This window comes from Salmo salar, chromosome ssa10, assembly GCF_905237065.1.
Source record: "Salmo salar chromosome ssa10, Ssal_v3.1, whole genome shotgun sequence".
Lineage (NCBI taxonomy): Eukaryota > Metazoa > Chordata > Actinopteri > Salmoniformes > Salmonidae > Salmo > Salmo salar.
In genome coordinates this window covers 37232959-37245670 of record NC_059451.1, presented here as the reverse complement: position 1 = coordinate 37245670, position 12712 = coordinate 37232959, and the positions used below count along the sequence as shown (strand labels likewise).

General features: G+C 45.4%; 1 protein-coding gene across 8 annotated transcripts in view; it reads right to left on the bottom strand.

Annotated features, from left to right (window-relative positions):
- The window catches only part of LOC106560333 (KICSTOR complex protein SZT2), a 186744-nt gene that overhangs the window by 32460 nt on the left and 141572 nt on the right, over positions 1-12712 (bottom strand). For 7 of the 8 annotated variants that reach the window (XM_014123152.2, XM_014123144.2, XM_014123146.2 and 4 more), the window contains 6 exons: positions 9214-9475; positions 6915-6994; positions 5024-5152; positions 3367-3569; positions 2773-2866; positions 2435-2515 (listed from right to left, as the gene is read on the bottom strand). In XM_014123152.2, the coding sequence (XP_013978627.2) occupies positions 2435-2515; positions 2773-2866; positions 3367-3569; positions 5024-5152; positions 6915-6994; positions 9214-9475 (849 nt within the window). The remainder of the gene's footprint in view (positions 1-2434; positions 2516-2772; positions 2867-3366; positions 3570-5023; positions 5153-6914; positions 6995-9213; positions 9476-12712) is intronic. The other variant, XM_014123145.2, reaches the window with a different exon arrangement.

Below are 12712 nucleotides of genomic sequence, written 5' to 3'. Positions count from 1 at the left end.
CTTCTAGGCAGAGTTCCTCTGTCCAGTGTCTGTGTTCTTTTGCCCACCTTAATCTTTTCTTTTTATTGGCCAGGTTGAGATATGGCTTTTTCTATGCAACTCTGACTAGAAGACCAGCATCCCGGAGTCGCCTCTTCACTGTTGACGTTGAGACTGGTGTTTGACAAAAAATTAGCTTTTTTTTCAAAAACAAGGACATTTATGACCACAAACCTTTGAACAGTAGTATATACACTGCTCAAAAAAATAAAGGGAACACTTAAACAACACAATGTAACCCCAAGTCAATCACACTTCTGTGAAATCAAACTGTCCACTTAGGAAGCAACACTGATTGACAATAAATTTCACATGCTGTTGTGCAAATGGAATAGACAACAGGTGGAAATTATAGGCAATTAGCAAGACACCCCCAATAAAGGAGTGGTTCTGCAGGTGGTGACCACAGACCACTTCTCAGTTCCAATGCTTCCTGGCTGATGTTTTGGTCACTTTTGAATGCTGGCGGAGCTTTCACTCTAGTGGTAGCATGAGACGGAGTCTACAACCCACACAAGTGGCTCAGGTAGTGCAGCTCATCCAGGATGGCACATCAATGCGAGCTGTGGCAAGAAGGTTTACTGTGTCTGTTAGCGTAGTGTCCAGAGCATGGAGGCGCAACCAGGAGACAGGCCAGTACATCAGGAGACGTGGAGGAGGCCGTAGGAGGGCAACAACCCAGCAGCAGGACCGCTACCTCCGCCTTTGTGCAAGGAGGAGCAGGAGGAGCACTGCCAGAGCCCTGCAAAATGACCTCCAGCAGGCCACAAATGTGCATGTGTCTGCTCAAACGTTCAGAAACAGACTTCATGAGGGTGGTATGAGGGCCCGACGCCCACAGTTGGGGGTTGTGCTTACAGCACAACACCATGCAGGACATTTGGCATTTGCCAGAGAACACCAAGATTGGCAAATTCGCCACTGGCGCCCTGTGCACTTCACAGATGAAAGCAGGTTCACACTGAGCACATGTGACAGACGTGACAGAGTCTGGAGACGCCGTGGAGAACGTTCTGCTGCCTGCAACATCCTCCAGCATGACCGGTTTGGCGGTGAGTCAGTCATGGTGTGGGGTGGCATTTCTCGTAGAACCATTGTGAGATGCAAAACACTCCCTCACCTATGTGAGCTGATATCCCCTTTTTTCTATCACTGTAAATACCCTTACTTGGAAAAGGTTTCAAAATTGATATTTCCCATTGCTTAAGTTGTTGTTTGATCAGTTTGTCCGCCTGTATCAGCAGACCTTGGCAAAACATACAGGATGTACATGCATTCCCCCCTGTAACAGAGGAGCTAACACTCTTGCCACAACAGTCTGTAGGAACATGGAAAGCCCCACTGTGCTACTGTAGCTTATCTTGTGAAATTACAGTTCTAAATGACTAAGGAGTTTCCATATGTCTATTCACTTCAATATGGCTATTGATAAATAGCATGATATGGCAATGGATGCATTAACAAGTCCCACATCAAAATTCCTTGAGTTCCCAAATCGAATGCATTATTGCCACATTTTCTTACCCTGGGTTCCTCCTAATGCAAGACAATGCTAGACCTCATGTGGCTGGAGAGTGTCAGCAGTTCCTGCAAGAGGAAGGCATTGATGCTATGGACTGGCCCATCCGTTCCCCAGACCTGAATCCAATTGAGCACATCTGGGACATCATGTCTCGCTCCATCCACCAACGCCACGTTGCACCACAGACTGTCCAGGAGTTGGCTGATGCTTTAGTCCAGGTCTGGGAGGAGATCCCTCAGGAGACCATCCGCCACCTCATCAGGAGCATGCCCAGGCGTTGTAGGGAGGTCATACAGGCACGTGGAGGCCACACACACTACTGAGCCTCATTTTGACTTGTTTTAAGAACATTACATCAAAGTTGGATCAGCCTGTATTGTGGTTTTCCACTTTAATTTTGAGTGTGACTCCAAATCCAGACCTCCATGGGTTGATAAATTGGATTTCAATTGATTATTTTTGTGTGATTTTTTGTCAGCACATTCATCTATGTAAAGAAAAAAGTATTTAATAAGATAATTTCATTCATTCAGATCTAGGATGTGTTATTTTAGTGTTCCCTTTATTTTTTTGAGCAGTGTATATAAAAAAAAAAAATCACATTGATGGAAGCTATAATCTATCTACAATATTAAAGCTGATCTACTCCCCCCCCCCAAAAGAACAAAACAATTAAAACACTGCACATAGCTGATAAAATAACACTTAAAATGTTACCTTTTGAGTGCCATATTTACAGTTAAATTTGTATCGTTTTTTGTTTGTGTTGTCTTGTGTATACTCACTTGTGTTTATTTCACTCCTTTGGCAACATTTTCCCCATGCCAATAAACCCCCTTTGAAAGAGAGAGAGAGAGCGAGCGAAAGATTCACCTGAAAGGCAAGCTCCATCAATACGATGCCCCCTGGCAGCGCCCTCTGGAGGTAGTACGCGGTAATATCCGACCCTGTGCTCTGCAGAGAAAAACAACATTACCTCAAGAGTTGATGATGAAGCGGTGTGTGTTTATGTGTGTGTGTGTGTGTGTGTGTGTGTGTGTGTGTGTGTGTGTGTGTGTGTGTGTGTGTGTGAGAATAGAGTGAGTAAGAGAGAGAGAGAGTATGTGTGTCAGAGAGAGAGGAAGAGAGCGTCAGAGTCAATATATCCCTGTGTGCCTTTTAGCCAGTGTACGTGTGTGAATATCCTCAACGCTTGCATCAGCACTACTTACCTTAGGGCTGTCCTCGCTCCTGGTTTTGTTATAGGAGAAGGACTGCCTCTCTGACGACAATGAGCTGAACATGGCTGCCCGGGCCCTGGGGATGCTACAGGGAGAGAGGAGGGAGAGAGACAGGCAGGGTTAGGGGTTAAGCAGGGATGGGAAAAAAAACAAAGAGAGAGAGTGTACTGTGTGTGTGTGTCTGTCCGTCTGTCCATCCGTCCGTCCGTCCGTCCGTCCGTGTGTGTGTCTGCTAAGTGTCTACTGTAGTTATATCACATGCATGACCAGAGGGCTGTGGCTATTGGGGGCTTGGAGGGGATCACAACACATCTGATGACTAATGGATGAATAGTGCTCATAGTTCTGCTCACAGTCACATAAAGGATCATATGAGGGAAACTCAGAGAAAGAGGACATTTGCCCTGAGTTGTATTGTGCTTTCATTGTGTTTTTTTTGGGTTGAGAGATCGGGTGAGTTAGATTTCCAATGTATTCATTACATGTAGTAAATAAACTTGAAACTTGAACTAGTATGGTGTAGAAAGATAGGTTACTAGTATAGTTTAGAGAGTTGAGGACCACTGGACTGTCAGTAAGATGTACCTGCGCGCTGGGGACTGTGGCCTGACCTGGACCAGGATGAAGCCCATACTCTGGAGGTACTGGACATACTGCTGGAGAAAGGTGTTAGAGATGTCCTGCAGCCAGGGCCCCTCTCTCAGCCGGCTAGGCAGTTTGTCAACTGAGTCTGTGCTGTAGCTACGGTCCCTGCCAGACACCGTGGAGTCACTGGAGTGATGACGCTTCTGGAGAGGATGAGGGGAGAGGAGAGTGGAGAGGTGAACTGGGGTGTTTCATCAGACTGTGACCACTAAATACCAAAACCTTTACAAAGTTCCCAGGATTTTCAGAGGTTCTGGCTGAAAGACTGTTGGAAGATTGCTGATTGTTCTATCCTGATTCCAGAAATTCTCCTTCCAAGATTTTTCAAAAACTTGGGAAGTTTGGGATGCTTTCCAAGATTTTGCAACTAAGGGCATCTTTCTAAGTAAGAGAGAAGTGAACAACCATTTGAGGAGATGTTTGAGTTTTACAATTTTTTTATTGTATTTAACCTTTATTTAACTAGGGAAGTCAGTTAAGAACAAATTCTTATTTACAATGACGTCCTTCCAAAAGGCAAAAGGCATCCTGCGAGGACAGGGGCTGGGACTAAAAATAAAATATAGGACAACACATACATCACGGCAAGAGACACCACAACACTACATAAAGAGAGACCTAAGACAACAACATAGCATGGCAGCAACACAACACAACATGATAGTAACACATTATGACAACGACATGGTAGCAACACAACATGGCAGCAGCACAACATGGTACAAACATTATTGGATACAGACAACAGCACAAAGGCAAGAAGGTAGAGACAACATTACATCACGCTAAGCAGCCACAACAGTCAGTAAGAGCGTCCATGACAGAGTCTTTGAACAGAGAGATGGAGATAAAACTGTCCAGTTTGGGTGCTTTTTGCAGTTCATTCCAGCCGCTAGCTGCAGCGAACTGAAAAAAGGAGCGACCCAGGGATGTGTGTGCTTTGGGGACCTTTAACATAATGTGACTGTCAGAACGGGTATTGTATGTAGAGGATGAGGGCTGCAGTAGGTACCTCAGATAGGGGAGAGTGAGGCCTAAGAGAGTTTTATAAATAAGCATAAACCAAGTGGGTCTTGTGATGGGTATACAGAGATGACCAGTTTACAGAGGAGTATAGAGTGATGTGTCCTATAAGGAGCATTGGTGGCAAATCTGTTGACCGAATGGTAAAGAACATCTAGCCACTCGAGAGCACCCTTGCCTGCCGATCTATAAATTACATCTCCGCAATCTATCATGGGTAAGATTGTCATCTGAATCAGGGTTAGTTTGGCAGCTGGGGTGAAAGAGGAGTGATTATAATAGAGGAAACCAAGTCTAGATTTAACCTTAGGCTGCAGCTTTGATATGTGCTGAGAGAAGGACAGTGTACCGTCTAGCCATACTCCCAAGTACTTGTATGAGGTGACTACCTCAAGCTCTAAACCCTCAGAGGTAGTAATCACACCGGTTGGGAGAGGGGCATTCTTCTTACCAAAACACATTACCTTTGTTTTGGAGGTGTTCAGAACAAGGTTAAGGGCAGAGAAAGCTTGTTGGAGACTAAGAAAGATTTGTTGAGTTAAGCCCCAAGGGAAAGCAGCCATGGTTTCTGTACCTTGACCTGTTGAGTTTGGACAATCTGCTCTTCCTGGATCTGCTTCCTGAACACGGGGTCAAAAAGCAGAGGGGTGGCGCAGTAGTGCACTAGTCTGGATGACTGCTTCAGAGTGTCCAAGTCCAATGCCTGTGGAAAGTAAGGAAACATCTCTATTTTTATTTCATGGTCCTTAGAGCCGAATGTGAATTCTTCTAGTTAATGATACCAAAAGCGCCAGCATGTAAATACACACCCACCAAGAATCAATGACCAGTTTCCTAATCCCACAATCAAACCGTCTACTAAACACTACAGACAGGGCATACTACAGAGTAATAGGACTGATTCAATGTTATGGCTCATCTCATCCGGGCTTTAATCTGTTGCTCTCTTATAAAATCATTCTTATTGACACATCTATCATCCCTGTGCAGCCTGGAGATAGCCATGCAGAGAGATGTAGATAGGACTGTGTGTGTTAGACGAGGGAGTGGGAGACAGAACACAACACTCTGCTGTGCTGATGTGATCTCCTCTCATATCTGATCCATCACAAGTCAGGGATAAAGTCAGGGATCCACAGGAGGGCTGATCAAGGGCCATAATGCTTGGGGACCTGAGGGGCCAGTGAAGGGAGAGGGGTCCCCCACTGTGGAGGGGCCAAGTCAGGCAGCCAGACAGTCATCTGACTGGCCAGTAATGGATAAGCCTGCTCTGGTGAGTGGTGACATACTGAGAGAGGGAGCACACACGTGGAGCACAGACGATGTCATCATCCGCCACTAGCTCATTAGACTGAGTCTGAGTGGGACTGACTGGTGTGTAAGTAACTTATGAGGTCTACTGGTGGTGTTCTCCTGACTGTCTACACCAGGGTATTCAACACTTACACTACGAGGTCCGTAGCCTGCTGGTTGTCTGTTCTATCTGATAATAAATTGCATCCACCTGGTGTCCCCCTGATTAGAGAGCAATAATGAAAAAAACACAGTGGAACTGGCTTCGAGGTCCAGGGTTGAGTTTGAGGGGTCTATACTGTAACCAGTGGTTATTTAAGCATGAAAGAGACCGTTGTTTTCAATCATTCTTTTTTTTGTTGATGAAGGTAGGCATTGCATTTTTGGTGAAATTAATGTAGTGTTTCAAAAACATCTACAGCTGCAGTGCCTCTGGTGAAACCACTGGTGGCTTGTACTTCTGAGTCCCATGATGCCTGCTGTAATATAAACTCTACAGTCCCATGACGCCTGCTGTAATATAAACTCTACAGTCCCATGATGCCTGCTGTAATATCAACTCTACAGTCCCATGATGCCTGCTGTAATATCAACTCTACAGTCCCATGATGCCTGCTGTAATATCAACTCTACAGTCCCATGATGCCTGCTGTAATATCAACTCTACAGTCCCATGATGCCTGCTGTAATATCAACTCTACAGTCCCATGATGCCTGCTGTAATATCAACTCTACAGTCCCATGATGCCTGCTGTAATATAAACTCTACAGTCCCATGATGCCTGCTGTAATATCAACTCTACAGTCCCATGATGCCTGCTGTAATATCAACTCTACAGTCCCATGATGCCTGCTGTAATATCAACTCTACAGTCCCATGATGCCTGCTGTAATATAAACTCTACAGTCCCATGATGCCTGCTGTAATATCAACTCTACAGTCCCATGATGCCTGCTGTAATATCAACTTAAGAGTTAACGTCTCTCATTTAAAGCTCTTTAAATGTTCCTTGCCAGCTTGTAACCTTTGTGAATTAGTTGGAATATTTAAAAGGGGACTACTTGAAAATAATATCCTATTTATTTCTCTTAGTGTGCATGTCCACAGGCGTTTGATGGGGAGGGAAACGGCTGTGGTACTCTGGTGCGTCTAAAACGGCTGTGGTACTTACTGAGGTGGGCATGTTGGACTGCGCTGACCTCTGCTGCCAAGTCACAAACAGTTTCTCAATCTTCATCTGCTTCTCCATCTCTGTCAACATGGAGATGAAACCACACAAACAGTCTTTAGTCACACAGCACAGTGGTGGGGATAAGTAAGTACGCGTCACAAATGGCACCCTATTCCTTATATGGTACTACACATAGGGCTCTGGTCAAATGTAGTGCACTATAAAGAGAATAGGGTACCATTTAGGACACCCTAGTATTCCCAGGGCCAAGTAGCACGTGGTAACCATCCCTCACAGCTCAGAGCCAGCAGCTAACAGCTATCAGCCAGGCCTTGAGCCTCTTGCCTGGATCTGCATGGCACTGTCTGTCTCTGTTAGGGCCAAGGACTGACTACCCACATCTCCTCAATAAGTAAAGCTGGCTACTTCATCTCGGTTACTGCCTGCCTGGCTGCGGATGGACTGTTGTGGCTCACCTTGTATCAAATGAACATAGCTAGTGCATCTAATTTAAGCACCCTCTTTAAACTTTTAACACATTGAGTGTTAGAACATTGCTTTAAAAATCACCTTAGTTCACAAATAAATATATAATTTATGAAACTGTAAAAAATGGCATACATAAAAGACAACCATTACAAACAAATCAATATGCTACATTACAATGTACATTAGAATTCAATAGACAGTACAGTATGTACAGTTGAAGTGGGAAGTTTACATACACCTAGGTTGGAGTCATTAAAACTCGTTTTTCAACCACTCCACTAATTTCTTGTTAACAAACTATAGTTTTGGCAAGTTGGTTAAGACATCTACTTTGTGCATGACACAAGTAATTTTCCAACAATTGTTTACAGACAAATTATTTAACTTATAATTCACTGTATCACAATTCCAGTGGGTCAGAAGTTTACATACACTAAGTTGACTTTGCCTTTAAACAGCTTGGAAAATTCCAGAAAATAATGTCATTTGAGTCAATTTTAGGTGTACCTGTGGATGTATTTCAAGGCCTACCTTCAAACTCAGTGCCTCTTTGCTTGACATCATGAGAAAATCAAAAGAAATCAGCCAAGATCTCAGAAGAAAAAAATTGGAGACCTCCACAAGTCTGGTTCATCCTTGGGAGCAATTTCCAAATGCCTGAAGGTACCACGTTCATCTGTACAAACAATAGTACGCAAGTATAAACACCATGGGACCACGCAGCTGTCATACTGTGCTCAGGAAGGAGATGCGTTCTGTCTCCTAGAGATGAACATACTTTGGTGCGAAACGTGCAAATCAAACCCAGAACAACAGCAAAGGACCATGTGAAGATGCTGGAGAAAACAGGTACAAAAGTATCTATATCCACAGTAAAACGAGTCCTATATCGACATAACCTGAAAGGCCGCTCAGCAAGGAAGAAGCCACTGCTCCATAACCGCCATAAAAAACCCAGACTAATGACCATCGTTATGTTTGGAGGAAAAAGGGGGAGGGTTGCAAGTCGAAGAACACCATCCCAACCGTGAAGCACTGGGGTGGCAGCATCATGTTGTGGGGGTGCTTTGCTGTAGGAGGGATTGGTGCACTTCACAAAATAGATGGCATCATCAGGAAGGGAAATTATGTGGCTATATTGAAGCAACATCTCAAGACATCAGTCAGGAAGTTTAAGCTTGGTCGCAAATGGATCTTCCAAATGGACAATGACCCCAAGCATACTCCAAAGTTGTGGCAAAATGGCTTAAGTACAACAAAGTCAAGATATTGGAGTGGCCATCACAAAGCCCTGACCTCAGTCCTATAGAACATTTGTGGGCAGAACTGAAAAAGTGTGTGCAAGCAAGGAGGCCTACAAACCTGACTCAGTTACAACAGCTCTGTCAGGAGGAATGGGCCAGAATTCACCCAATTTATTGTGGGAAACTTGTGGAAGGCAACCTGAAACGTTTGACCCAAGTGAAACAATTTAAAGGCAATAGTACCAAATACTAATTGAGTGTATGTAAACTTCTGACCCACTGGGAATGTGATGGAAAACATTACAGCTGAAATAAATCCTTCTCTCTACTATTATTCTGACATGTGACGTTCTTAAAATAAAGTGGTGATCCTAACTGACCTAAGACAGGGAATTTTTACTAGGATTAAATGTCAGGAATTGTGAAAAACTGAGTTCAAATGTATTTGGCTAAGGTGTATGTAAACTTCTGACTTCAACTGTACTATTCAGAGAGGTAAGGTGGGTATGAAGTGGATCTGACCTCATACACATGATTAGAGTGTTCATATACAGAGACTATCTGACCTCTGCGTTCTGCAGCCTTGACCTCCAGTAGCTGGGTCCCGTGCCGAGCCACCACGTCAGCCCCGTCCTGAATGCTGGCCAGGGGTCGGCCCGTCCCCAAGTCCCTGAGGGCCTCGTCAAAGGGCACCAGCTCAGAGGGGAAGTGGAGAAGGGCCAGGGAGCGGCCAGAGCTAGACAGCTTGCCCTGGTCTTTGCAGGGCACCGGGCTCCTCAGCAGGGCATCCGCCTCAATGGTCGGGTTGAGGAACGGGTTGGGCTCCTGCTGGGAGAGAGAGGGAGGAAGAAGATGAGAGGGAGATGTAAAGAGAAGCAGAGACACAGCAGATGGAGAGAGAGAGAGACAGTAGATGGAGAGAGAGAGAGACAGTAGATGGAGAGAGAGAGAGAGACACAGTAGATGGAGAGCGAGAGAGCGAGACACAGTAGATGGAGAGCGAGAGAGCGAGACACAGTAGATGGAGAGCGAGAGAGCGAGACACAGTAGATGGAGAGCGAGAGAGCGAGACACAGTAGATGGAGAGAGAGCGAGACACAGTAGATGGAGAGAGAGAGAGAGACACAGTAGATGGAGAGAGAGAGAGAGAGAGAGAGAGAGAGAGAGAGAGAGAGAGAGAGACACAGTGAGACACAGTAGATGGAGAGAGAGAGAGCGAGAGACACAGTAGATGGAGAGAGAGAGAGCGAGAGACACAGTAGATGGAGAGAGAGAGAGAGAGACACAGTAGATGGAGAGAGAGAGAGAGACACAGTAGATGGAGAGAGAGAGACACAGTAGATGGAGAGAGAGAGACACAGTAGATGGAGAGAGAGAGACACAGTAGATGGAGAGAGAGAGACACAGTAGAGGGAGAGAGAGAGACACAGTAGATGGAGAGAGAGAGACACAGTAGATGGAGAGAGAGAGACACAGTAGATGGAGAGAGAGAGACACAGTAGATGGAGAGAGAGAGACACAGCAGATAGAGAGAGAGCGAGAGAGACAGTAGATGGAGAGAGAGAGAGACAGTAGATGGAGAGAGAGAGAGACAGTAGATGGAGAGAGAGAGAGAGAGACACAGAGAGAGAGACACACTGTAGATGGAGAGAGAGAGACACTGTAGATGGAGAGAGAGAGACACAGTAGATGGAGAGAGAGAGACACAGTAGATGGAGAGAGAGAGACACAGTAGATGGAGAGAGAGAGACACTGTAGATGGAGGGAGAGAGACACAGTAGATGGAGAGAGAGAGACACAGTAGATGGAGAGAGAGAGACACAGTAGATGGAGAGAGAGAGACACAGTAGATGGAGAGAGACACAGTAGATGGAGAGAGACACAGTAGATGGAGAGAGACACTGTAGATGGAGAGAGAGAGACTGTAGATGGAGAGAGACACAGTAGATGGAGAGAGACACAGTAGATGGAGAGAGACACAGTAGATGGAGAGAGACACAGTAGATGGAGAGAGAGACACTGTAGTTGGAGAGAGAGAGAGACTGTAGATGGAGAGAGACACAGTAGATGGAGCGAGACACTGTAGATGGAGAGAGACACTGTAGATGGAGAGAGACACTGTAGATGGAGAGAGACACTGTAGATGGAGAGAGACACAGTAGATGGAGAGAGACACAGTAGATGGAGAGAGACACAGTAGATGGAGAGAGACACAGTAGATGGAGAGAGACACTGTAGATGGAGAGAGACACTAGATGGAGAGAGAGACACTGTAGATGGAGAGAGACACTAGATGGAGAGAGAGACACTGTAGATGGAGAGAGACACTAGATGGAGAGAGAGAGACACTGTAGATGGAGAGACACTAGATGGAGAGAGAGAGACACAGTAGATAGAGAGAGAGATACAGTAGATGGAGAGAGAGAGATACAGTAGATGGAGAGAGAGATACAGTAGATGGAGAGAGAGAGATAAAGTAGATGGAGAGAGAGAGAGATACAGTAGATGGAGAGAGACACTGTAGATGGAGAGAGACACTGTAGATGGAGAGAGACACTGTAGATGGAGAGAGACACTGTAGATGGAGAGAGACACTGTAGATGGAGAGAGACACTGTAGATGGAGAGAGACACAGTAGATGGAGAGAGATACTGTAGATGGAGAGAGACACTGTAGATGGAGAGAGACACTGTAGATGGAGAGAGACACTAGATGGAGAGAGAGAGACACTGTAGATGGAGAGAGACACTAGATGGAGAGAGAGAGAGACACTGTAGATGGAGAGAGACACTAGATGGAGAGAGAGAGACACTGTAGATGGAGAGAGACACTAGATGGAGAGAGAGAGACACAGTAGATGGAGAGAGACACAGTAGATGGAGAGAGACACAGTAGATGGAGAGAGAGAGATACAGTAGATGGAGAGAGAGAGATACAGTAGATGGAGAGAGAGAGATACAGTAGATGGAGAGAGAGAGATACAGTAGATGGAGAGAGAGAGATACAGTAGATGGAGAGAGAGAGATACAGTAGATGGAGAGAGACACTGTAGATGGAGAGAGAGAGACACAGTAGATGGAGAGAGAGAGACACTGTAGATGGAGAGAGAGAGAGACAGTAGATGGAGAGATATACAGTAGATGGAGACACTGAAGATGGAGAGAGAGAGAGATACAGTAGATGGAGAGAGTCACTGTAGATGGAGAGAGAGATACAGTAGATGGAGAGATATACAGTAGAGGGAGAGAGAGAGACTAGATGGAGAGAGACACTAGATGGAGAGAGAGAGACACTGTAGATGGAGAGAGACACTAGATGGAGAGAGAGAGACACTGTAGATGGAGAGAGACACTAGATGGAGAGAGAGAGATACAGTAGATGGAGAGAGAGAGAGATACAGTAGATGGAGAGAGAGAGACACTGTAGATGGAGAGAGAGAGACACAGTAGATGGAGAGAGAGAGACACAGTAGATGGAGAGAGACACAGTAGATGGAGAGAGACACTGTAGATGGAGAGAGACACTGTAGATGGAGAGAGACACTGCAGATGGAGAGAGACACAGTAGATGGAGAGAGACACAGTAGATGGAGAGAGACACAGTAGATGGAGAGAGACACTGTAGATGGAGATAGACACTGTAGATGGAGAGAGACACTAGATGGAGAGAGACACTAGATGGAGAGTGAGAGACACTGTAGATGGAGAGAGACACTAGATGGAGAGAGAGAGACACTGTAGATGGAGAGAGACACTAGATGGAGAGAGACACTAGATGGAGAGAGAGAGACACAGTAGATGGAGAGAGACACTAGATGGAGAGAGAGAGACACAGTAGATGGAGAGAGACACAGTAGATGGAGAGACAGAGATACAGTAGATGGAGAGAGAGAGATACAGTAGATGGAGAGAGAGAGATACAGTAGATGGAGAGAGAGAGATACAGTAGATGGAGAGAGACACTGTAGATGGAGAGAGAGAGACACAGTAGATGGAGAGAGAGAGACACTGTAGATGGAGAGAGAGAGAGACAGTAGATGCAAAGATATACAGTAGATGGGGACAC